The sequence below is a fragment of the Coptis chinensis genome, chromosome 3 (genome assembly GCF_015680905.1).
Source record: "Coptis chinensis isolate HL-2020 chromosome 3, ASM1568090v1, whole genome shotgun sequence".
In the NCBI taxonomy this organism is placed as follows: Eukaryota; Viridiplantae; Streptophyta; class Magnoliopsida; order Ranunculales; family Ranunculaceae; genus Coptis; species Coptis chinensis.
Genome location: NC_141458.1, coordinates 24,786,324 through 24,813,417, shown reverse-complemented (window position 1 = coordinate 24,813,417; position 27,094 = coordinate 24,786,324). Strand labels below are relative to the sequence as shown.

Here is a 27,094-nt window from a genome sequence, read left to right as displayed (position 1 = left end):
TGTCTAGTTTTAAATCAATGGAAAATGATAGTAGTATGAATCAAGGCTAAACCTCCATAGAGGGGTTGAAGAAGCCTTGATGACGCTTGATCTTTGTTAAACTTAGAAATCGTCGTGATAATTATTCCACTCTAGAAACGATTAATTCACCACGAGAATATATTTAATCGCTCACATGCTAGTTATGAATTGGTAGAAATGCCATGTATAATTAGGGATTATAATTACTATTTTGATATGCAAAGCATTCAATTTGGATCACGACGAGTCTTTGTTAGTAGGATTAAGTCGAGTTAAGGTGGATTCAATTCCCTTTAATTCTTTATCTAGATTCAAACCCTTAGCATTCTCTCATTTCGTTATTCGTAACTTGTTAATTGTTTTCCCCTCGTAGTATAAAATTCCCTTCGTAAATCTCTCACTAGACTTAAGACCAATTAATTAGACTAGAAATCATTCCATGCTAAAGAACTAGGAGTGGAACGAATTTGTTACTCCATTCTATTTCGATAGAATTGAGAGTAGAAAACTTGATAAATTTAAGCACGTATTAAGTTTTAGTTTACTTACGTTTTGAGTTTCATCGTTCATTTCGTAGGTAAACTATCATTTTTATACTTATCAAAAACGTTAAAAAGTAAAGTTTGAAAGCACATATCTGACAGCTGTTTTGTTTTGAATTTAGGTTTCGGGGAATATGCGGGAACTATTGGGCTGGATTCATGGGCCCGTAGTTATGGCGATTTGTGGGCATGTAATGATTTAGTTTTTGGGAACACGAAACGTTTTGATTGTCTCGAGGTGTTTGGGCATTTGAGGGGTTTTTGACTTGTAACAGCATTTTGTTTGTTCACTTTTCAACCAAAGGAAAAAAAGGAAAAAAATCCAGAGCGAAAGAAAATGAAAGAAAGCAAAGAAAAAAAAAACTTCTCATCCCTTGCCATCAGGTTTGTGTTTTTAACTTTAGAAATTTGAACTTTCCTTCTTTCTTTGATTGTGCAATGTCTATGACAGTAGTATGACTAGTGATAGTTTTAGTGGTGAGGTTGAAGTTGGTAAATGGAGAGAGAGAACGGTAAGTGACGAAGAAGTTGAGGAGAGGGTTCGTAGTGGTGATGAGGCTTCGTCATCTTCCTCGTTGGAGACGGTGGATGAGAGGAAGCCTAAGTCGGTGGATTGTTATGCCGCTTTGAGGAAGGAGTTTGGGTGGGTGAAATCTAATCTGTCTGTGTACGATCTGGCTGGGGAAAAGAATTTGTATACTAATGACTACGTTCCTTGGGGTGGAGGAGTAGTTGTTTGTTATGGGCAGTTAAAGGCTAGGATGAGGCTGCCCTTTTCCCGTCTTACTGTGGAGGTTTTAAACTTTTTGGGGAAAGCCCCTTGTCAACTCATGGGGAACAGTTGGAGGATTCTCCATGTATTAGATTTGTTGAATGACAGTGGCTACAACATCTATTTAAATGATGTGACGGAGCACTTTGTTGTGAGGAGGTTGGGTGCTATGAACTTTAGTTGTCATATTTATAAGGGGAAGTCTCCTGTTATTGTGGGGGTGAGTAAGGAGGAATGGGGGCGTAGGCCGTTGTTGGCGGTGGGTAGATATTGTCCTCCTAGTTTGGAGATTGATAAACGTGTGGTACAATTTCCTGGTAGGTCGTTAGTTGTAGGTCGTAATGTGTATGGTAAATTCTAATTTGGACGTTCTTATTTATTTGGTTTGTTTTTGCAGAGATTACAATCCGTTTTCATACGAAGAACGATGTTATTGAAAGGTTTGCTTGTTTGAGTTTGGAGGATAAGCAGACTTTGTTGGGGGAGGTTGCGCATTACTTTAAGAGGTGTGGAGGGAAGAAAATCAACCGTAAGAGGCTGGAGCAAAAAGCTAGGGATCGCAAGGTAGTGGTTGAAATTTCTGATTCTAGCTCGAAATCTGCCATGGAGAGGGAGAGTCAAAAGAAAGCACCTATTTCTGGAATAAAAAGGAGTGGAGGTGCTGGTGACAGCCGTTCTTGTGGAGCTAAGACGTCTGGTCGCTGAACACCGGTGAGGACGGCTAGAGGTGTGATGCCTTCCAGACGTCCTGAGTTAGGTGACGCAAATCATTTGTCATCCCAACGTTCTGAGTTGGGTGACGCAAATCGCTTGGCGTCCCAACGTTCTAAGCTGGGGGATGTGGCACGCTCTGCATCCAACCACTTCTCCTCTGGTGATGTAGATCGTTCTGCGTCCACTTGCTTCTCTTCTGGAGATGCGGGTGCTAGAAGTGTTGGTGGGGAGGGTGATGCTCCCACTTTGTTCCAGGAGCCTAATCTGAATAGGCGTTCCGAAGTGGTCGAGTCGGAGGGGGCTAAAAGGGCCCGAACTGAGTCTGAAGACCGACCTGGTGCTGTTGAAGGTCGTTCGTCTTCAGGTCGAGTTCATCTGAAGAGGATGAACCTAATTGATTTGGTTGTTGATGCTGGGGTGGCTGAGGGCCGTGGAAAGAAGAAAGTTGGTGAGGCTGAGACTATTGCTGAACAGTGTAAGGGGTCAAGAAGTACGGACCCAAGCAAGAAGAGTGACAGTGTTGTCCTTGATAGGATGGTTATGTATGAGGATCCCTACAGTTTGTTGCCGAAGTTTGTTGTGAATGGTGACTGTAGCTTCAAGTCCCCTTTGGTTGGTGGGGCGTTGTTGGAGAGTATTGTGCTTGCTGGGGATAGGCGCAAGCTGGATAATAAGGGCCTGGAAGTGAACTTGGTGGAAATGGAATGGTCGTTATGCTATGTGAGTATTATTCCGTTCTGAGCTTGCTCCTTTTGGGTCTTGTTGATTTTGATCCACTCTAATGTCTATATTTGTTATCTTGTTTGCTAGGTTCTGGCAATGTATAGGAAGCTGAAGGATATGGCGTCTATCTCTTACCGTTATAAGAAGGAGCTGGATGTCAGCAAGCAAACTTGTAGCAGACTGGTGGCTGAACAGCAAGTGGAGAGAACTAAGATTGCAGGGATGAGGGATCAAGTGCAACAGTTGGGTGGTAAAGTGGCTCTGTTGCAACCCACTTTGGACTCTGCAAAGCTGGAGATTCAGCAATAGGTCGCTGAGTGCAAGAGGTTGCGTTCCGTTGCTGAATGAACTGAGACTGCATATAACGACTTAGTGGACACGGTGGAGAGTGGCGACATTTACGTGCTGATGGATGATTATATTGAGGCATTGCATAAGTATGATCGCCTTAAGATGTCTGTTGAAAGTGGGGCTGCAATAGTGTCTGATGCAGATGCTAGTGTAGATGCTAGTAGACCATCTGATCTGCCATCTGACCAAGTCGTTGTGCCACCGGTTGCTCCAGCTGTTCCTCCTGTTGTTTCTGGGTCAGATGTTTCTGAAGTTGTTGTTGATCAAAGCCACTCTTTTGGTTCTAGTCTTTGTAGAGGGTGGTGATCTGGACCCTTTGAATGTGGAGAATTTTCCTTGTGTGAATTGACTCTGAACGTCTTGTGTTTGCTCTTGGGTTGGGAGGTCGTTGAACAATATTTAAACAGCTCTTTGCTCTTGATACTGATACAATATATATTTTTTTGATGGGGATATTGAGGTCGTTTTTCCGGGATAATCTGTGGGCCTCGGTATCTAACCGATTTTGTATTGAAGTAGAAATATTTAAATTACTTACTTGTTGAAGCTGGTTTGAAGTATGCATGTGATTGCTTTTGTTGCTACTGATTTGTTGCTTGACTTTGCTAGGTCGTCTTTAAGTTACAGGTCGTAGAGCGTTTGAGTATGACCTAATGTATTTGCGTAGTTGGTACCTAGGCTTCGTCTTGTCCTCAGGTGTACGCCCTGATTCGTTCCTTTTGGGGGAACTTCTGATTGATATAATTATCCTTTGAGTGGCCATTATATTTGAGTCTATCTTAAACCCTTTTGTGAGGTCGTAAGTTAACTTGGGGTCCTTTTGGGGGGTCCCCTAGATTGAATTTTGTCTGATAAATGGCCTTTGAGTGGCAATTACAGTTGAACCATACTTAACCCTGGTGTTGGTGTTAAGTTGGTTTAGGGACCTTTTGGGGGACCTTGGTTTGAATTGATTGAAAATTAACCACTACATGGCTGTTGTTGGTGAGTCGTTCTGGATTCCGTCTTCGATATCCGACCTAACATTGTGATGTCTTAGGTCGAGCTGCGTAGTGTGAAATGCAAGGTGTTCATGTAATGCAAAAATGATAGCTACACTCACAATGTTGATGAGATTTCATTCATATTGACTTATGTACTTGGAGAAAAACTTATTGATAAAAACGCTTAAGGAGAGATGTATTCCAAGATCGGGGAAGCCTATCACCGAGCTGGGTTTTGATCCAATATGCGCCATTTACAACGACTCTGTCAACAATGTAGGGGCCCTCCCATGTTGGGTCGAACTTGGCTGGTGCTAAAGTCTTTTTGAGGACTAGGTCGCCAGCTTGGAAAGATCTTAGGACGACCTTCTTGTTGTAAGAACGCTGGATTGTTTGGTGGTACCGAGCTAGGGATATTGCGGCAGTTTCTTTACGTTCTTCTAGGAGATCAACTTCTTTTGCCAAGATATTGTCATTGACTCCTGATTCAACAATGTCAGAACGTGTAGTTATGATTGTGAGTTCTGATGGTATCACTGCTTCCGTTCCGAAGCAAAGTGTGAAAGGAGACTCATTTGTTATGGATCTAGCTGTTGTTCTGTATGCCTATAGAATGTTTTTGAGTTGCTCTGGCCATTGGTTTTTTTTGCTCTCCAGCTTTTTTTGGAGGTTTTCTTTGATGGCCTTGTTGGTGGCCTCTGCTTGGCCATTGCTTTGTGCATATCTAGGTGTAGAAAATGCTTAAGTGATGCGCCATTTTTGTAGAAAATCCTTGATTTGTGTGCCAACAAATTGTGTTCCGTTGTCCATGACTAGGGTGTGGGGTAGACCAAATCTAGTGATGATATTAGTCCAGATGAAGTTGATTATGTTGACTTCCTTGACTTAGACTAGTGGGATTGCTTCAACCCACTTGGTGAAGCAATAATCTGTGGCTGCTAGGACATATTTGAGCCTTGATTTCTTTTGCGGGAAGAACGATACCATGATGTCTAGCCCCCACATGTGGAACGGCCATGGGCTGGCTATGTTGATCAATTCCTTTGCTAGACTTAGGTGATTGTGGCCAAAAGTTTGACATTGGAGGCATTTAAGAACGTACCTTTTTGCCTCGATATGCATGCCTGGCCAATAATACCCTTAGGCGATTGCTTTGTGTGCTAGTGATCTTGCTCCTGCGTGGTTGCCACATTCACCTTTGTGGATTTCGTCGAAAATGACTTGTCCCTCCCTTGGAGTTATGCACCTTAGGAGGGGTCCTCCTGCTGATTTGCGGAACAGTCTTCCTTTGATCATTGTGTATCTTGGGGCTCGGAATTGTATTGCACCAGCATGCTTTGTTTCTGATGGGATCTCATCATGTAAGATGAACTTGAGGAATGGGCCCATCCAAGATTGATTGATCTCTTCTTCTGATGAGGGTTGGAAATCTGTGAGGTTGTTGATATTCTCTTTCTGGTAAGTAGGTCGTTCCAAAATGTCAATGTAGACTGTGGTCGGACATGCCTCTTGTGTTTTGAAGGCTAGGAAAGTCAAGCTTTCTGCATGTCTGTTGTCCTCTCGAGGAATATGGTCTAAGAAGAATGTTTTGAACGAGCTGATTATGTCATAAACGACTTGAGCATACTTTGCCAAGTTTGCTCCGTTCGTGACATATTCTTTGGTGATCTGCTTGACGATTAGCTGGGAATCGCTATAAGCTTTAAGCTTTGAGACTTGTAGTTGTTGTGCCATTCGAAGGCCTGTGATCAATGCTTCGTATTCTGCTTCGTTGTTGGACGTTACGAAATCGATTTTGATTGATTTCTGTAGCTGGGCTGCCTCTGGTGAAGTTAATACAGCCCCTAGTCCACTACCATTGTTATTGCATGCACCATCTACGTGGAGGTGCCATGTGTCTGGGGTGTCTTGTTGATGAAGTGAAGTGATTGGCTCGGGTTCCCAATTGATATCTTTGAAGGGGAAATCTGCCAAGAAATCAGCAACGACCTAGCCTTTGCGAGACATTCTGGGAACGAACTCGATGTGATGTTCTCCGAGTTCTTCAACCCATTTGGCCATGCGAGTTGTTTTGTTATTAGAACTCAATACCTGTTTAATGGGTACGTCAGTGATGACCTCGATGCTGTGAGATTGGAAGTAAGGTCGGAACTTCTGAGCTGAGTAGAGTACAGAAAGCATTGCTTTCTCCATCTGAGAGTAGTGTTTTTCTGCATCTGCCAACGTCTTGCTGGTGAAGTAGACCGGCTTTTCGACTCCATCATGCTCGCGAAATAGAACTGAGCTTATTGCGAAGTCGGTAGTTGCAAAGTATAGCCCTAGTGTTTCTTCTTCTTCTGGTTTGGACAGGACGGGTGGAGTTAATAAATAGGCTTTCAGGTCGGTGAAGGCTTTATGGCACTCGTCTGTCCAAGTGAATGTTGCTCCCTTTTTGAGTATTTGCAGAAATGGTCTGCATTTTTCAGATGCTCTTGAGATGAACCTGTTGAGGGCTGAAACCATGCCAGATAACTTGTGGATTTGTTGCTTCGTGGTTGGTTCTGGCATTTCAAGGAGAGCTCGTATCTGTTCTGGGTTTGCTTCAATGCGTCTTTGTGAGACGAGGTAACCTAAGAATCTCCCTCAGGCTACTCCAAATACGCATTTGGCTGGGTTGAGCTTCATCTTATTTTGGCAAAGTCGTTCAAAGGCCTCTTGTAGGTGGGAGATGTGATCACCTGCCTTTTCGCTTTTGACCACCATGTCGTCTATGTAGACCACCATAGTATCTCCTAGCAAGTATTTGAATATTTTGGTGACAAGTCTTTGGTAGGTCGCTCCTGCGTTCTTCAAGCCGAAAGGTAGGACGTTATAGCAGAACGTACCTTGCTCGGTTATGAAAGACATCTTTTCTTGATCTTCTTCTGCAAGTGGTCTTTGGTTGTACCCACTATATTCGTCCATGAATGACAAAAGCTCATGGCCACAAGTTTGGTCTACCAGTATGTCGATTCTTAGTAGGGGAAGTTGTCTTTTGGGCAGTGCTTGTTGACATTGGTGAAATCTATGCAGAGTCGTACCTGACCATTCTTCTATGGAACAGCTACTATGTTGGCAAGCTAGATTGGGTACTCGACTTCTCTGATGAATCCAACATTTTTGAGTTTTTCTATCTCTTCGTTGATGGTTTTTTGAAACTTGAGTGCTAGCTTCCTAGGTCGTTGTTTGATAAGCTTGATGGTTGGATCTACATTTAACTTGTGGCAAGCGACCTGAGTGTTGATTCTTGGCATATCGATATACGACCAAGCAAAAACATCTTTATTGAGATATAGAAATTTGACAAGTTGCTCCTTGAGCTTGGGTCCAAATCAACCCCTACATAGACAAATTTTGGGTCATCAGTTATGCCCAAATTGACTTTTTCTCCTGGTTCTATTTGAGCTTGTTTTCCATTGAGCTTGTTTGATGTCGTTGCTGGAGGGCTGGATGTTTGAGGATCCTACCTCTTTGGGATGTCTTTGGCTTCAATGACTTGAGGCTTAGGTGAGGTCGTTGTGCTAACCTGATTGCATCGGTGAGCTTCCAGTTGGTTGCTTCTGAGCTCCATGATGCTTCTGAGACCGGGATATCGTAGGACTTGGTGTAGGATTGATGGAATTGCTTGGATTTTGTGAATCTAACGGCGTCCTAGAATGGCATCAATCACACTGAAGCGTGTTGAAGTTTTGACCATGTCCTATTTTTCGCCAATGGAGACTGGTAGGATTACGTCTCTGATGGCATCTGTACGATCTCCGTTAAACCCATAGAGCGGTGCATTGGACTCTATCATCACTGAGTCCGGCAGCTGCATGTCCTTGTATGTTTGATAGAACAGTATGTCGCATGAGCTCCCTGGATCGATGAGGACTCTTTTGACTGTCCAACCACATGCACTACCAAGGCATCATTGTGAGATAGGCACACCTTGTCTAGATCCTCTTCTGTGAATGAAATTGTTGTTGTCTTCTTAGGGTCGGTGGGTTGATCATCTCGATTTTGTGTGAGAGGTGGTAGATTTCTTGAATTGCTCCCACTCTTCTGCTCTTTTCCCAACCTGAGGTTTCGTCGTTTGAGGTGTCTGTAATCATGTTGATTACTCTATCCTCATCTTGGTCGGAGGAGTGTTGTCCCCTGTTGTGCCTTGACCGACCTGGAAACTTAGATCGTCGAGTTGATCTGCTCCTGCTTCTATTTATGTTGTTGGCAGGTCGTTTATTGCTGCGGCTCCTGCTTCTGTGGTGTTTAGCATCCAGCTTGTGCCTCATATCACTTTCTGGCAAGAACTCTTTTAATTTGCCTTCCTCCACTAGGTCTTGGAGGTAGTGCTTGAGGCTCCAGCAATCATTGGTGTCGTGGTGGTGGAGTTTGTGAAAATGGCAGTATGGACGCTCTGGTATGGCTATCACCTTGTTGATGTTTGGTTTGAAATATGGTGTTGTATATATTTTCTTCAGGATTTGACTTGGCGTCCTGGAGAAGTTATAGAATTCCCTCTTTGTGTATGAGGGTTTGCTGGCGTTGGATCTCTTGTTGTTGTTGTTGTTGTTGTTGTTATTGTTGTTGTTGTTGTTGTTGTTGTTGTTGCTTTCCTTGGGGTCTGGCTCGTTGCTAACTGCAAGGACCTCTTTGCCTTTACACATAGCCATCCACTCTTCGTACTTTATGTATTTGTCGACTCTGTGATACAGGTCGGATGAGGTGTCTGGCTTGTCGCATATGAGGGACCCTGCTAGGTCGGAGTCGTCCAAGAGGGCGTTTGTGAACGCAAAAATTGCAAAACCATCACTGAGTTATGACTCCAGCGAGAGGAGGTCCTTCTTAAAACGTCCTAGGAAAGCTCGGATCGTTTCGCCATGAGCTTGCTTGAGTTGAAACAAGGAGTCCAGTCGACGCTTCTTTCGTTGTGGGCCTAACTCGCTTCTTAACGTCTCGGCCAAAATTTTGTCAAAGTTGTTGATCGAATCTAGAGGGAGTGTGTAAAACCAGTCTATTGCTCCGTCCTTTAAACTGGCTGGAAAAAGTTTGCACTTTAAGTAGTCGTAGTCAGGATGGCTGTAGAGTGCTAGGATTTGGCTGAAACGAGCTACATGCTCGCCTGGGCAAGAGGTACCGTTGTACAACGAGAACTTTGGTTGGATGAACTCTGAAGGAGGTTGTTTGTCTCGGATATCTTGGATGAATGGTAATGCTTTGTACGTCTCTAGCATCTTCTGAGCGATCTAGATCACGTTGGCTTTTTCGCTTGACTTCTTTAGTTTTTGCACGAAGTCTTCTAAACGCTGATTTGTGGTGTTGGTTAGGGCTGCAATAGTGTTGTGCTCCCCGGCTTCTGTGGTCCCATTGTTGGCGTTGGAGTTGGTCTGCTCTCGCATTGTCTGGTTTTCTTGTTGCAAAGTGATGAAGGCTTCTTGGAGTGTCTTCATCTGGTCTGCCAATACTTGTAGGTTGGGCTCCATTGTGGTTTTTCTTACCAGCTTCGTGGGCTTGAGAAAAGAGTGATTGTTCTTTTCTTAAGGAAACGAACCGGCAGACGGCGCCAATGTAGATGTTGGTTAATTTGGTACTCCGGCCTGATGATTTGTTAGATGGGGAATGGCTGCACTCTTCTTGGGATAAGAGTTGCCTACGTATCCAATTTCTCGGGGTAAACTTGAATCAATTCTTACGTAGTTCATCTCTCTCTATTTATAGATGTGTGCTTGAACCATTGTGGATTGTAGATCCACCTTGTAAGCTATCTTGATAACTCGCCATTAATGTACTGTTACAAAGTTAATGTTTTCTTGATTGTGGCGTTGATTGAGCTCCAAGATTGTGCTAGTTGATATCTTTCCATGAATGGTTGTAACTGCTGCTAGTGACGACCTGGGTGTTGGGTCGTTGGTACGATCTGATGTTGTGGGACGAGCTGAAGTAAGACGTCCTGCCATGTGGACACGTACTCTGTAGTGTAGAACGAAGGGTACTTACATGTAGGAAGAAGAAGTGAACAGATGTCATGGTACCCAAAGTTCAAATTAGTTGTCGGCCGGTAAATGGTAAAATTTTTGGGTGATGATACTAAATGCCTTTGGTCGATTGAACCTTACCAGCTCCTGGAAACCACTGTTCATTACCTTCGGGATGATTTCTAGCCCTTGATGCCTTACCCAGATGGATCCACAATCCTGAAGAATAAGAGGATTTCCAAGTCTCTGAAGATGAATTAGAACTGGAATCCATAGATGCACCTCCTTCAGTTCAATCACACTCTTGTTACAATCATCGGTATCGTTGGTTCATGATCTTTGGCATGCTTATAAATCTTGCACTGATGGAATTGTTGGGATATTTGGCCTTTACAAAGCCAATGAACATTTATTGTTTATACATGATGATGTTTAATTAAATACACGAATCTTATTATTATTCATATGGGTGAACTAATATCATATGATGAAACCATAAGTTCCATAGGTAATAGAATTAGAACAATCAAGCATATGAAGAGTCATGTGCAGGAGATTTGATTGTATCTATTTACCTAGAATGCTCGCAGTTAGGGGTGAAGTCGGACGCTTCATTTATAAGACTGTAATATACATAATTGCTATATGATAGGATGATGATATCTCAATCATTTGAGTATGACTCTAAGTTTGTATATTGGTGTAGCCACATGACTGACACTGAGGGGATCAAAGTGAGAACACACTATAAATTCACTGTTAAGGTTAGTGTGCAAATCTCACTCTACCAATTAATCCCTAGACTTGAGGAATTGTGAAAATTCATTGTGTCTCAAATTTATTACTTTGAGATGTTAAAAAGTAATGTCTATTCATAGACTAGACTTGACATTTTGGGTAATGAATGTAGGACGTCTTGAATCACGAATTCTAATAAAGGATCCACCACTCTACGGAGTTATGTATTAGGAAATTGTGACATAACTAATTGAGCTCAAACCCGGCCGGTATAAGAAATAGTTTCTTAATGCTCAATTGATGTTAAATGTCAAATTGGGTAAATTAGACATGGGTGTGACAGTGAAGAACAAATTCCCAATGGTCTAATTGTGAATACAAATAAGGTGGAGGGACTTAGATATAATTAATGGTAGGAAAGGACTTTTTTGAAAGTTTCAAGGGCCTTATTGTAAATATGGATTTGTTAATGGGCACTTTCCATATTAAAAAGATATATATTAAAAGGGTTTTAATATATCAAGTCAAATCTTGTATAATGAAAGGACTTGTCTTCTTAAGATAAGACTTGGAATTTAAAGTGGATCCCACTACACACGATTATTGATACCAAAGTTTTCTATATAAGAGAATACTTTTTTTGGAGAAAGGGACCATTAGTCTTTCAGGAAAAAGTACTGTTAAAAGTAGGAGAAAAGCAAAAGTGTTTTGTGGTGTGTTGTGTGGTGAATACTACTTAGAAGGGACGACTATGTGATTTGGATTGACTTTGGAAAGTTTCTATTTCTTGTCAATCTCCAATTTAGTGACTTTGAAGGTATTTTTCTTTTAATTATTTTTTGATCAATCTTAGACAAGATGTTAAAGATGTAGGATTAAAGTAATCCAACAATTGGTATCGGATGCCGGTCGACGTCATGTTGTTATTATCTATTTTTATTTGCTTTTAAAAGAATAATCGATCCGAAAATTTTATATGAGATATATGGTAATTTCAGATCTGCGTTGTTCTTAGTAATAAAAGGTGCAATTTTTTTTTTTAGTATTGGGACGTACTATTTAAAATTGTATAAAAGAAAAAATATATTAACATTGTTAACATGAGATGTTAGTTTATTAATATGGTTTTTTGTTGCATGAGTATATTAATAGTCTATACAATTTTGTTTTACTGCTTGCATATTAATTTGTTTAATTAGTGGCTATCATGTATCCTGTTTAATTAAACATAATCTTTTTACATAAGATAAATAGACGTTGGACTATTTTTTTAGCCATGTTAGTAGCTGCTAACAAAATAAAGTAGGATGTACTTTTAAGGCTTTGTACTTTAGTTAAGTTTTCTTTGCCTGACATGTGCTCTTCTTTGCATGATATGCATGTATGGACCACATGCTAAGTAAAGGACGTTTTTTTTAGAAGTATATAGCTGCTGGAACTTTGTCTACTGTGACACATGAGATGCTTACAAAGCTTTTGAAGCTTGTACAATAGACATGGTTATAAGTGGTACACATGTGCAGTTCTATTTTTTGGAAGTTTGCTATTACAGCTTACTTTATTGGACAAGTACAGTATTTATTCAATGCATGGGATGCACAAAAACATAGAACATGGAGTCATGCACTATATACTAATTAAAGATGCATATATAATGATGCAAACACATAGGACGTGCGTGCATGAGTCAGATATGCTTGTCCATATGCTAAATTATTATATGATATATTAGATACACACATTACATGCTAGATTAGATATTTTTTTTCTTATTTGCATGCATGATATTTATGAGATAACTATTTGCATATGATGCCAGCTATTTTTTTTCCGCAGTACACTAATATATTAATGATAGATCTTTAATTTTGGCAAGAGATGTATAGTCTCTTAATTAGAAAATTAGAAAGATGTCATTGTCTTAACGTTGTTTTTTTATTGATTAATACCCTCAGTCTATATAAAACAAGTGGTAAAGGCATTTAATTTATGAATTAAATCCCTTGCTACACCGTTATCAATTCAATACGAATTATTATATTTTTAGATGTGATTAATATGATCCCTACGGATAAATTAATTGCATGCTAAAATATTTTTGCCTATTGTCTATTCTTGAGAAGAAAAATTATGTATGTATGTTTAGTGGGAGTGTTTTCCTTACGGATTCATTATCTCGCAGATTATATTAATGAATTATGATGATGATACACTTCTTTTGAAACATAGTTGACAGCCCTACGGTTTTGTCAATTATGTTTTAGTAGCAAAAGAAATAATAATGGAAATCATATTACATGTATGTAAAATTGATGGGTCTAGTAGAACTTCCTTTGATTAAGTTGAATAATTTTGATGCCCTACGGATAAGAGATTATTCATAAGTATTAGGTTTCCATTGCTTTATATTTGTCTTATTGATACAATATGGAGGGTGTTATATTTTTATTATATAAAGCGGAAATTGGTTTATTAAATTCCCAAAACCAATATTAAATGCATTATAATAATTTTTGTGTAAATGTAAATGTTCCAGATATGTCTCAATCAAATTTCAGTCCCTTAGCATCTATCTTGAAAGAGAACAAGTTAATTGGTCCTAATTATATGAATTTGGGAAGCGTAACATTAACGTTATCTTGATCACTGAAAGTTACAAATTGTTCTAACTACCCCCTTGCCCCCCGAACCGTGAGACAATGCTAGTGCAAGGCTGAAAGATGAGTACAAAAAATGGCAAAAGGCCAATGAGATGTCCAAGTGTTATCTCCTAGCATCCATGTCAAACGTACTCCAGCACCAACACCAAAATTTTGGTACAGCTATTGAGATCATGACCAATTTGCAAGAGATGTTTGGCGAACAAAATCGCACTAAATGTCAGATTGCAATGGCAAACCTAATGAATACAAAAATGGATGATGGGACTCCAGTTAGGGAGCATATCCTTAAGATGATTGGCTATGTCAATGAGTTGGAGATCCTAAATTTGAAATAGGCGCCAATTCTCGGAGTTGATGCTATTCTTGGTCTTTGCCGCCTTCATTTAATCAGTTCAAGTTGAATTACAACATGAACAATATGGATCTGACACTGCCAGAGTTAATGAACTCTTTGCAGCAGGCTAAAGACTTAGTTAAGATTAAGCCAAGTATACTGGTCTCAGAAAATGTTGGTGTTTCCAAGCCTAAGCCGAAAGGCAAAGGCAAGTGGAAAAAGGGTAAAAAGTTTGCCCTTGGGGCAAAAGGGGGAGTGGAAAAGAATTCAGGGGCTAAAGCAAAAGGTAATTGTTACCATTTTGAAAAGCCTGGTCATTGGAAGCAGAACTGTAGAGAGTATCTGGCTATGAAACAAAAACAAAAAGAAGGTATGTAATCCTTTATTCTTGAAACCAAAGAGTTGGTGTTTCCTTCTAATACATGTTATGTGGAATAAGAGGCCACTAACTACTTTTGTAAAATGTTACAAGAGTTTCAAAGGAAAAGAAGGATGAATGAAGAAAAGGTGTACCAAGCACTAGGGACGACAGAGGCAAATGTTGCTACATTATCAATAGGAGTTTATTGTTTAGCATTAGAAAAGAAAATGTTGGTTTTAGAAGACTATTTTTATGTTCCAGGGATGAGGAGAAATTTGGTTTCTGTTTCTGCACTTTATTATAAGTCAGAATATAATTAACTATTTCTACTTTTGTAAAATGTTACAAGAGTTTCAAAGGAAAAGAAGGATGAATGAAGAAAAGGTGTACCAAGCACTAGGGACGACAGAGGCAAATGTTGCTACATTATCAATAGGAGTTTATTGTTTAGCATTAGAAAAGAAAATGTTGGTTTTAGAAGACTATTTTTATGTTCCAGGGATGAGGAGAAATTTGGTTTCTGTTTCTGCACTTTATTATAAGTCAGAATATAATTAACTATTTCATTTGATTCAAAAGTTGTAATCAGATTAAATAAAAAGATTATTGCCTCTGGTTTTTTGGAAAATGGTCTCTATTTACTTTCTTCTATGCTAGAAATAAATGATTTTGATATTAGTAATTCATCATATGTTATTACCTCAAAAGAGGGTATTTTCTTCAGTTAATCTAACAAACTTGTGGCACTTAAACTTGGTCATATCAATCTGAATAAGATTGATAGCTTGGGTGAAAGATGGGATTTTAAGTTCAATCCCCTTATAATCTTCCTCAACCTGTAATCTTACTTAGAAGGAGAGATGACTAAAAGATCTTTTAAAGTAAAGGGTCAAGAGCCACATAGTTAATGGAGTTAGTACATACAAATGTACATGGGCCTATAAATGTGAAAACAAAAGGTAACTTAATGCAAAATATGATTTTGTTTCAATTAAGTGCACCAAGAACTCCACAACAAAAAGAGATTGTAGAAAGAAGGAACATAACCTTATGGGGTATGGTTTGGACTATGGTGAGTTATTCAAACTCTCTCTATATCTTTTTTGAGATAAGCCTTAGAAATGTCAGCAGATATTCCTATTTATATTCAATTTAGATTAATTTATAATTTAGATAAAACTTCCATGTAAAGTTCAGAGTTTATCTAAACCTACTCCAATACTAAAGGTAAGTAGTGGGAGGGCAATTAGACCTCAGAAAAGTTAACCCTATTATTAAGGGACACTTTCTATGTTATATCATATGACAAGGATAAAGATCCTATACACTACGAAGAAGCAATTTCTGATATTGATTCGAGAAAATGGCTTGAAGCAATGAGATCGGAAATGGAGTCCATGTATTCCAACAAAGTCTGGGAACTTGTTGATCCATTGCCAAAAATTAAGCCTATTAAGAATAAGTAGTTATTCAAAACTTAAAGGGGAGCTAATAGAAAGGTAGAGACTTTTAAAGCGAGACTGGTGGAGAAAATGTTTACTCAAAAAGAGGTTATCAAATATGAGAAAACTTTTTCGCCAGTAGCCATGAAAAGTCCATTAGAATCCTTCTAGTGATTGCTACTCATTATGACTATATGATTTGGCAAATGGATATAAAGACCGCGTTTTATAACCTAGAGGCTTTACATTTCCTACAAGCTTTAAGGAGTTGGAATGTAAACTTTGATCAAACAATCAAATCGTTTGGTTTTGATCAATGTAAGGAAGGACCTTGTGTTTTACAAGAAGGTTGAAGGTACAATGGCTATGTTAATGGTCTCATATGTATATGATACACTAGTCATTATGAATGATATAGTCTATGAGGACCAAATACTATATATTGGTATATATGTATGTGCAGACCCTTATATTAATATTATGGGTTTTAGAATGGTTGCTATATGGCTTTGAAGGCCAGTGGGAGATTGTTGGGATATTTGGCCTTTACAAAGCCAATGAACATTTATTGTTTATACATGATGATGTTTAATTAAATACACGAATCTTATTATTATGCATATGGGTGAACTAATATCATATGATGAAACCATAAGTTCCATAGGTAATAGAATTAGAACAATCAAGCATATGAAGAGTCATAATGCGGGGAGATTTGATTGTATCTATTTACCTAGAATGCTCATGATTAGGGGTGAAGTCGGACGCTTCATTTATAAGACCTGTAATATACATAATTGTTATATGATAGGATGATGATATCTCAATCATTTGAGTATGACTCTAAGTTTGTATATTGGGTGTAGTCACATGACCCCATTAATCGAGGGGATCAAAGTGAGAACACACTATAAATTATTTATTGTTAAGGTTAGTATGCGTGCAAAATCTCACTCTACCAATTAATCCCTAGACTTGAGGAATTGTGAAAATTCATTGTGTCTCAAATTTATTACTTTGAGATGTTAAAAAGTAATGTCTATTCATAGACTAGACTTGACATTTTGGGTAATGAATGTAGGACGTCTTGAATCACGAATTCTAATAAATGATCCACCACTCTACGGAGTTATGTATTATGAAATTGTGACATAACTAATTGAGCTCAAACCCGGCCGGTATAAGAAATAGTTTCTTAATGCTCAATTGATGTTAAATGTCAAATTGGGTAAATTAGGCATGGGTGAGACAGTGAAAAACAAATTCCCAATGGTCTAATTGTGAATACAAGTAAGGTGGAGGGACTTAGATATAATTAATGGTAGAAAAGGACTTTCTTGAAAGTTTTAAGGGCTTTATTGTAAATATGAATTTGTTAATGGGCACTTTCCATATTAAAAAGATATATATTAAAAGGGTTTTAATATATCAAGTACAAGTACTTGTATGACAAGGACTTGTCTTTTAAGATAAGACTTGGAATCCTAAGTGGATCCCACTACACACACTTACGTATTCTCAAAGTTTCTCTATATAAGAGAATAACTTTTTGGAGAAAGGGACCATTAGTCTTTCCAGAAAAAGTAGTTTTGTGGTGTGTTGTGTGGTGAATACTACTAGAAGGGACTACGTGATTTGGATTCAGCTTTGGAAAGTTTCTATTTATTGTCAATCTCCAATTTCGGCGGCTTTGAAGGTATTTTTCTTTTAATTATTTTTTTTATCAATACTAGATTAGCATGTTAAAGATGTAGGATTAATGTTGGATTTGAAGATATTTTTCTTTTAATTATTTTTTTGATCAATACTAGATTAGCATGTTAAAGATGTAGGATTAAAGTAATCCAACAGGAACTCCATCTTGCCCTTCGAAAGTGGTCCTCATCTTTCCATCTTGAAATGGAATTTGAAATCAGCATCTTATTGCAGTCTCCCAGCGAGAGGTCACTGGATTTTAGCTTGTTCTTCTGGAGAAAAAAATTTGATCTTGAAATTTTAATCCAGGATTTCTTTGAAAAGAATGTGCAGCAAAAGTTGATTCAGTGGATTACATATTTGATGTTTATGTTACTAGGGATAAGCGGGTTAATTAAGCTTTTAGACTTTAATCCTTGGGCACCCTTAACTTTGCCGCTACTTTTCAGCTGGAAAGAGTTGCAAGATAGTTTTGGAAAAGAAGAACTAGTGTAGTTTCGGGCTGTAAAGAGTCAATATGCTGTTTGACCAAGTCTAAAAACCGCAGTTCCGTATGATTACTTAGATACAATCCCAGGTAGTGGTTGTGATCAGTTTTTGAGGACGGCAGATGAAGAATTGCTGAAGCAGGATACGCACGAAGGCAAAGAATTTCAACGGGAATTAACTTTGTCTTGCTTTGTCCTACTCGACAATTTTTTATAAGATTTTTATCAACTGAGTATCCCACTATCCCCAACTGAACCGTGTGATGCATGACTAGATAGTTGTGATTGAGAACGAGAAGTGACGATGATGATGTTTGGGTTGAACTGATCGAAATACCGTATACGGCTAGCTGCCTACGTATCTGCTATGTTATAGAAAAATCAAACCCTAATCGCGTAGTTCAAGATAGTGAATCCCTTTAACTTTTATATAGGAGAAGCCTTAGGAATACGTCCTAGGGTTAGGGTTTACTCCACCGTCTGTGAGTTCCCTTCTATTTTGGGACTCTGCCTTCTATTAAGACTCCACTCCACTAGAAAGTTTGAATCTGGACGACATCACTATTCGGTGCGAGTTCCATTCTTAGTCATGATAACCCTTCTCTGAATAGAAAGTTATCCCTAAGGGGCAACTCTCATGATATGTCTCTATGATTCCTTCCTTATTATTAGGAACTGCCCTCCTTAGTTTTTTTCAGTTCAGGAACTGTCTATATCAGTTTATAATGACTTGGAGAACACTCTTCTCAAAGTCACGTGATGAGCACCCGATTGTTTGTTTCCCGATCGACTTGATCTTATAGTCCTCGTCTCTTAATGAGAACACAATCTTAACGTATTTCCTCACCATGTGTCATTCAGACAGTAGCGGAAAATCCCCCCTACAAGGAGGTACAAAATAACTACAAATTCTTTCTCAATACTAAGACTAGCTAGCCTACGGGCAAGGTTCCCTTCGGGGTTGATGAGCCTTTAGGCAATGTAAGCCTTCGGGCTAGGATCCTTCAATGTAACCGGTGTGGGTCTGCCTTAACCCTCTAACTTCTTCAAAAAAGAGTAATTGGCTACTTTGTTACACTCCCCCTTACATGATCAAAATAACTAGTGAAGGATTATTTGTGCTACTGTAGCTTGGCCTGAACTTAATTAATGGAGCTTCAGATAGAGTCTCTATGCTCTTGGTTGATGGGTATTATTAGAAAAGCACTTGATGCCTTTTTTATAGTGTTGAGAAACCTGGGTGGCTGTGTCCATTGGGTGATTTCAACTTTTCATCTTGTTACTTAATTTTGATTGTCTCTGTCACGAATGATGCCTTCATCGGGAAGGAGAATTTACAGTCGATTCAGTATTAACCCTTGCGAAAATGTAAGGAAAGTAGATATGAAGGAACAAAAAAGTACATTTGTTATTGACTAAAGAAAAACTCAAATAAAAAAATGAACAAAATATGTGTAGCTTATATTACCTAAGGAATATGATATTGCTTAGATGGTTGAAGATTGTTAGTTACATTGAAGTACTTCAATGTATTGATCCATTTATCCTGGTCTTTTAAAAGGTGAACAGCAATAGTGTCCGGCCAAAGCTCATGTGTGCATCCTGTATGAGGAATTGGGTAATTATACATGCTCCACTTAGCGTTATGCCTATTCTTGGCACGCTGACCTTTACGCATCCATTCGCCCGTAACTTTGTCCTCTGGACCTTCAGTATGGTTCTTTGGAATTTCTGATGTTCGAATCCATTCTACTAGATCCCAAGAAATCAAGTAGCCCATTCCAGACATGTAGTTAACAAAAGGGTTCATACTAGGACATGGAATAACATAACCGTAGTACAGGTCTTCCCTTGGCAATGGCCTTAAGGACGCAATTAAGTTATCTAATCGAAAATACGAGTCGTCGTCAGTTTTCATAACGTAATGATATGGAGGATTAGGTCCTTCTGGATCATCAAACATCTCAGGCAAACTTGAGAAATACGTATATGTTTTACCTTTGTTCATATTCTCTTTGCAGTTGAGTATAATGATGTCGTTGTAGCGCATGATCTCAAGTGCCACTAGCACTCTTTGATCTTCCTTAGTAAGGTTGCAAAACACAAACTTCACATCAACTTGTGCACCCAATGTAGATTGTGTACCATAAATTAGGCGAAGAAAATGGCGGCGTTGGTATTGGTCAGGCAATGTGAGGATTCCGAACAGCACTCTCAGATCAGCGGGAGATGAGGTAGAATTTTCTACTGAAGAATTGTCGAGAGATTGGTACTGAAAATTAGAGACCGCGGACTGGCCTAGTTTCCTCAGAGCCTCAAACTGGACTTCATTTATGGAGAACCATATGAAAAGGAATACGACAAAGAAAAATGAAGAGAGGGTTAAGGAGAGTCTTGGTAAAGGGAATCTTGTGATTGTCTTCATCGCTTGTGAAGTTTTTAGATGAGAAATGAAGCTTATGATTTATACGGAGTATTTTGAGTCAAATTGGTGCAAGATATTCCCCCCAAAATTTTTTTTAGGTACAAAAGCATTAGTTGGCAATTTCGCGCTCTGCTATTCAGTCCACCTTTTGACTTTTGAGTCTTAAAAGAAAGGTGTTGAAAGATATTGTTTTTGGATGATTTAAAAACTTTATAATGTCACTAACTTTATAATGTCACTAATATTTGGTTGTTTATAACTTTGTATGGAGTCAATTGTCAGGAAAGTGTTGCAACTCCACCTAACTTTTGCTATACTTCGGCTTTTTTGAAGAATTTCATCCAAGTCAGTCAGTAACTCAGTATTACGTGAATTAGTTATTTTTGCATAAGAAAAAAATGAATTTCCGGGTATCCAACTGTGGCACAAAAATTGCCCAATAGATTTTTATTGGGTTTTTTTTACTTAACCGCCACAAGTAGATTCCCCTTTTGAGATAATCCCCTATTTTGAAAATCATTACTAATAGCTCCCCTATTTTAGAGTTAACTTTTTATATGGACAATTTTGCCCTTATGTCAAATTTGTAAAAACTACCCATTTTTAACATATGTATTTGAAAAATTAAAAAATTAAAAAATAAAAATAAAAAAACTCACAAAATTTGGAAAATTGAAAAAAAAAATGAAAAAATAACAAAAAGTCGAAAACAAATTAAAAAATATTCGATAAAAGGAAAATTCAAAAAAAAAATCCGAAATTTTTCAAAAATTGAAAAAACAAATCGGGAAAAAAATTTGAAAAAAATTAAAATAAAATTGAAAAAATGCATAAAAATTTGAAAAAATAATAAAACAACTCAAAATTTTGAAAAAATAATAAAATTCATTTGTTTTCCTATATTTTGAGTTGTTTTATTATTATTTTCAAATTTTTACGCATTTTTTCGATATTATTTTATTTTGCCAAAAAAAAATCGAATTTTTTTCCGATTTGTTTTTTCAATTTTTGGAAAATTTCCGATTTTTTTTTGAATTTTCCTTTTATCGAATATTTTTTAATTTGTTTTCAAGTTTTTGTTATTTTTGTCATTTTTTTTTTTCAATTTTCCAGATTATTTGAGTTTTCAGATTTTTTTTTTTTTTTTTTAATTTTTGAATTTTTCAAAGACGTATATTAAAAATGGGGGGTTTTTACAAATTTGACATAAGGACAAAATTATCAATATGGAAAATTAACTCTGAAATAGGGGCCAATCAGTAATGATTTCCAAAATAAGGGGTTATCTCGAAAGGGGGTCAACTTGTGGGGGGCTAAATAAAAAAAAAAAACCCCTTTTTATTTTTAACACTTTGGGCATCATGGTTTCCAATTTTAAGTTTTTTAACAATGTGGGGATTCCGTCTAAATTTTGTCGCAAATAGTTAACAAAAGCTTATGTGGAACACTCAATTACACATGTGGACCATTATAAATAAAGTTTAATTGTAAACCATATAAAAAAAGTAAAATGAAAATCGAAATGGTATTGGTTCTCTTCGAGATATATATAGAAAAAAAAAATCAAAAACTTCTAATGTGTTGAAGAAGGAGATGAAATAGGGGGTTTATTAGTGCGCCTATGTGATTTAATTATAAAATGTACGTTAAGGGCATCTCCGGAATGGTCATCCCATGTCGTTCAATCGTAATTAGGGCAGGGAGTCGAGTCGGGTTTGACTTGAATTCGACCTGACTCGAATCCGAATAATTCGGGTCAATTTTCATATCTGTTTATTTATTTGGGTTCGGGTTTGGATATATTTTTTGGGTTTTTTTTTTTAATTTTTAGTGTTATCTGATCGGGTCAGTCATGTTCTATTCAGGTTCGGGTTGGATTCGGATTGAAGATTTCAGTTTTATTCAGGTTCGGGTTTGGATATTGTCAAACTATTTGGGTTCAGATTCGAATATAGCCATATCTGACCCGAACCCGACCCGTTTCCTACCCTAGTCGTAATCACTGTTCTAAAAATCGGTCTCTAGGCGCTACGCAGTGCCCAACCGACTCGCCTAGGCCCAAATCGTTTAAAAAATCGGTGGACCAACTGGACGAGTCTAGACGGTCCAATCAAAATTTTTTTTTAAATGATTAAATGTCGAAAATTAAAAGCCCGTCTAGGCTTAAAATTTAAATGAGTTTAAAAGACTAAAATCTAATGTAAATTATATTCTACTATAACAAAGTATAAAGTATGTTTTTATATAAAGTCAATATTCTTTAAATATTACGCATTTTTGTAATAAGTATCTTTGTTTATATTTATTTTTTGAGTTATGATAAATAATTTTCTTCATTTCTTATAGTATAAGTGTGTATTACTATATATATTAGGGGGAAAACCCGCCTAGCACCTAGCCCATCTAGACGCGCTCCCACTGCCCGACTACTGCCTAGCGTTTTTTAGAACACTGGTCGTAATTGCTATTTGGTCTGGAGGCAGGGCGAAACTATTTATGAGCTTTGTCTTTGGGCTGTAATCTCTGTTTTGGATTTTTTGCAAAAGCCCTATTTTTAGGCTGCAATATGATACTGCCTCTCGTCCTCACGTCTATTTCCCATTAACAGATACAATTAACCTCAAAATGTACATTAATCTGTGCGCATTGGAGTTGGACTGACCACCGAATGTGTAGATGTACCATAGATAAAAAAGTATGCGTCAAGACTCACCACAACCAATAGAACAAGGGTTAGCTCTGCAGCTGGTCCACAAAGGGTAAGTAGGTCCATTACCCGCCGGCTTAAGCAGCTTCTCAATGAGGTCAACATGGGTCATGAGCATTCGCCTAACCAATCCGAGTGCATCAAAAGCATCTCATTCATTGTAATAATCAGCTTGAAGAAGATCGAGGTAAGTCGTCCGTGTCTCATTTGTTACCAATTACATGTACTCAAGTGAAGCATCAATCAAAACTCATTCTAAATCTAGAAGGGTAAGTAAAGCTTGGTTCAATGCAATCAAACATCCTCATTGAATTGAACGGGAATGATCATCTTTGCTTTGCCCTAATTTTTTTTGTCGATCTCTAACTACTTCTTTCAACTTCTTCAAAATATCACGATATTTACAAAATATCGATTTATCCCAATAATATAGCTCTTTGCCCTAAAAATATCGAATTCTTATTTTTTATATATTCATATCGTTTGTTGAAATATCGTCCACAAGCAACTAAACCTTGGATAATCAGATTATTTGTTGTGATCGATTTTTGGAGAGTTCAATGTAGAAAATAAAATATAATAAATGCTTCGTACGAACTTTTCTAAGCTTGGAATAAATACAAATTTAAGTCCACATCACAAATCCCGTGAATTTTAATCAAAGCAATGGTCTCTCTCCGTGAACTCCCCACCGAACTCATAAGATATTTTTTTCATCCTAAATCAACTAAAACGTTCCGACGTGACAAACATTTCACCATCAAAATTCTCCTAACAGCCCTCCATTTTAATACAATAATATCTATAAACATGGATAACTGAGTAAATTTAAAAATATTGAATTTAAAACTTAATACTAGCACATTTAGTCAATTACTCCTAACACGCTCCAGAACTTCGTAACCAGTCCACCACCACAGCACCATTAGTTCAAATGGGAGAAAATTTGAACAGCAATCTCAGAAAAATGACAACTGCTAATGTCGTGCTTTGAGAATTGAACAGTTAGACAATAGAGCCTGGACTCATTCAAACTTGTGGAGTGCAACTTAAGGATGCCGTTATAACACCATTTGCTTCGCCTTTACAACTCAAAACACGAAGTAGCCTCCAAGTTCCTTTCCCTCCAACTCTTTTAACAGAAACAGTTTCCTCGCCGTCAAAGGCAGGAAACAAGGGCGAAGGCATTCGGCGACTCTGCCTGTTCCTAATATCTTTCAACTCCATTTCTGTTGGAGCTTTTACTAGTCCGAACATCAATACACGCCGCCTCGGCCTTGCTGACGGTGTTCTCTGTTCAGAAAACTTGCATTTCCCAAAACACGTACCACTAGAAATTCGTTCATCTGATTGCACTAAAGAATCTGTTCTCGTAAGCTTTGAACTTGAATTGCGATGCAGTTTTCCGTAGTCCAATGACTTGGTGCTTCTCGTTAATCGCTCTTTTGTACTAGACTGTGATCTTTGTACATCATTTAAAGAACCTGATTTACGATGAAGAAAACTCTTTCGTGGGATATCCAACCTTTGATCTTCAATACATTGTGTAGTTTTGTTGGTAATATTGGAAAGGGGGGGTGACCTATATGGGAAAACCTTACCACAGAATACAATATCTTCAGCTGAACTCAGAGTACCTGTACTAACAGCATTAAAGAACTCAAATAATTCTTGATCTCTGGATGTTTGGAGATCATGATTTTGTTTAGAATCAGAATTGTCTACGCAATATTCTCCGCTTAATGGAAGATCACAAAATGAAAGCGCTTCGTCTGCCTCAGAATCTTCTTGAAACTCGTGATCACCTTTTTGTTTTGTTATATCTTCTATTGCTGTCATTTTAAAAGTCGCTCTGTAGAAATAGAAAATGGATTTGTTTCGAAGTAAGTTGAAGTTAGAGAGAACGCGGAGAGGGTATAAATATTAGGATCTGGCACAGAAGATATGTAACGTAGCGGAAAGAGATTGAAGACTGAATTGGAAATCTAGAAAGGAAGGAAGGCAGAAAAAAGTAGGAATGAGTAATTTGAGGGTGTGTTGGTGTAAAGAATGGGCTATATGTTTTTCTTTGTTTCTAGGCTTTTTTCAAGTTTTGTTTTTGGTGTCGTTTCTGACTTCTAGAAGAAAGTTACAATAAAGAGGATAAAAATGGAAAGTAATTGGAGCTAAAGAAGGACGAATGGATGGTTTACTTATTATAAGGTGCTTGCTTTCGGCTTGTTTTGGATGTTTGTTTTCGGTGGCAATAGTATAAGTTTTGGAATGTATTAGGGTTAGGGACTGGCATTTTTGTTTTCTTATCTAAAATTATATAGGCGAATAGTATGATTCCCACCCTTGGAAATTCCTCAATTTAAACATGAGCCAAATGCACTCCTCATCCGGATTTTATTCCCTAAACATGGAGAGTGATTTTGAAGAATGGCATAGTTGATTCTACGCCTGATGAATTGGAGTTAAATGGAAAATACAAATGACAACATTTGAGGCGGCGCAGGAAAAAAAAAAAAAAAAATGTCATTTGGCGCCATTTAAAATGGAGTCATTTTTTTGTGTGCCGGCCAAATCACAAGATTTCAAACTACGCCAGTTGAAGTGGCGTAATATTTTCAAATCATTGGATCTGCAAAACCAACTCTTTATCCTTATAACACTGTTTTTGTATAGGAAGAGAGAGTTGATAACCATTTTAGACCATACATTTTTCAAACTTCAAGGCAGTAAACTCTTTTTCTAAGTGCGCTTGGTACAAAAAGTAAATGTAAAATTATATGCAAAATTTTGTTTTTCACCCAAGCGGTTACAACTTCACAGGACAGTTATGTTCTACAAACGTCATGAAGTCCATCCGTGAAAATCATCAATTTGTTACGTGCAGAATTCGATTGAATCCAGTACTTGTCATAGATACCCTCAAATTTGAGCACATAGATCATAATAAAGGTTTCAGACATTTTAAAATTTGATATGATAGTGAAATGTGGAAACATAAAAACCCCACGAGTCATAAAATTGTGCTTCCCTTTTTGTCATGCTCAAAATTTATAGCATATATTCTGTGTCTGTTCTGTTTATTTTATTGAATGGACGAATCGAAATTCAGCACGCTTACTTAATCACGTGTAAAACATATTTTCTGGTCAGCTAGAAGCATCAATCGATCGTGTTAGCCTGTTAGGTATTGCCAGCGTTGGTTATAGATTGTTAGTACTTACTAGCATCCAGCAACCCTCATATTATTAGATTGTTATAGACTATAACCCTCAATTGGTTATAGATTGTTAGTACTTACTAGCATCCCAATTGTTATTCAGGTTTTTGATATTATTCATTGCTAGGATTGTAAGTTTGATTTAAGGACAGGGAGATCAACTCTTAGTTATATGTGCTAACTAGTAAAATTGGTAAAAATTTTAGGTAATGATACCACCATATAAATGAGTTACTCATCTCGATTAAAAACAAATTTGCCATAAAAAAAACTCTTTAGTTACGAACTTATGCTCGTCGCACAATTAAATACGTGATTCGCTTTGGTCGCTCTTCTTCTTTTGTTGTTGTGATGTAGATTAGATTTTGTATTATAAAATTACATTAAATAAAGGAGTCATTACTCATTAATTAAATACGTGATTCGTTTTCGTCACTCTTCTTCTTTTGTTGTTGTGATGTAGATTAGATTTTGTATTATAAAATTACATTAAATAAAGGAGTCATTACTCATTAATTAGTGTATATTAACAACATAAAATCAAAATCAAAATGAATTGATGTGTATTTACTTTCACATAGGCTTTCTCTTAAACGGACATTATACAGTGTCTTGAGAAATTTATATAGTGTCTTGCACAGCTTATATAGCGTCGTCCGATAAACACGTTAATAAGCGTAAATTAAAAAGTTGTTCAAGACATTATATAAACAGTCATGTCTGTCATGTCCGTTTAAGAGAAATTGGTAGAGAACTAATTAAATACATATATATCTTGAGAAATGGAGTAGAGTTGCGATCCAACACTTCGGTTATCAATGATCTGGTTTCTTTTATATATAATATAAAGCTTTGTATGCATCTATATTTATTGATCTAAAAATCCACAATTTTGTCTTAAAATGTTTATGAATTAATTTTCGGCAAGTTCAAACTACTTGTTTCATTGTTT

The 27,094-nt window shown here is 37.5% G+C and overlaps 2 protein-coding genes and 1 pseudogene across 2 annotated transcripts; 1 reads left to right on the top strand and 2 right to left on the bottom strand.

Annotated features, from left to right (window-relative positions):
• The first annotated feature begins 13,897 nt into the window (after window positions 1-13,897).
• On the top strand, window positions 13,898-20,999 carry LOC147508793 (uncharacterized; annotated as a pseudogene).
• LOC147508794 (beta-1,3-galactosyltransferase pvg3-like) lies at window positions 19,189-20,250 on the bottom strand. The gene has a single exon (XM_086599168.1). The coding sequence runs from the start codon at window positions 20,222-20,224 to the stop codon at window positions 19,268-19,270; it is 957 nt and encodes a 318-aa protein (XP_086455294.1). The 5' UTR covers window positions 20,225-20,250; the 3' UTR covers window positions 19,189-19,267.
• A 2,493-nt stretch (window positions 21,000-23,492) lies between the features above and the next one.
• On the bottom strand, window positions 23,493-25,140 carry LOC147508792 (uncharacterized). Its single transcript, XM_086601169.1, has one exon. It carries the CDS (start codon window positions 24,768-24,770, stop codon window positions 23,961-23,963), a length of 810 nt encoding a protein of 269 aa, XP_086457295.1. The 5' UTR covers window positions 24,771-25,140; the 3' UTR covers window positions 23,493-23,960.
• Window positions 25,141-27,094: the final 1,954 nt, after the last annotated feature.

Excerpts from the sequence above, each read along its gene's own strand:
- LOC147508794 (XM_086599168.1), bottom strand. The coding sequence starts at position 20,224 with ATGAAGACAATCACAAGATTCCCTTTACCAAGACTCTCCTTAACCCTC.
- LOC147508792 (XM_086601169.1), bottom strand. The coding sequence starts at position 24,770 with ATGACAGCAATAGAAGATATAACAAAACAAAAAGGTGATCACGAGTTT.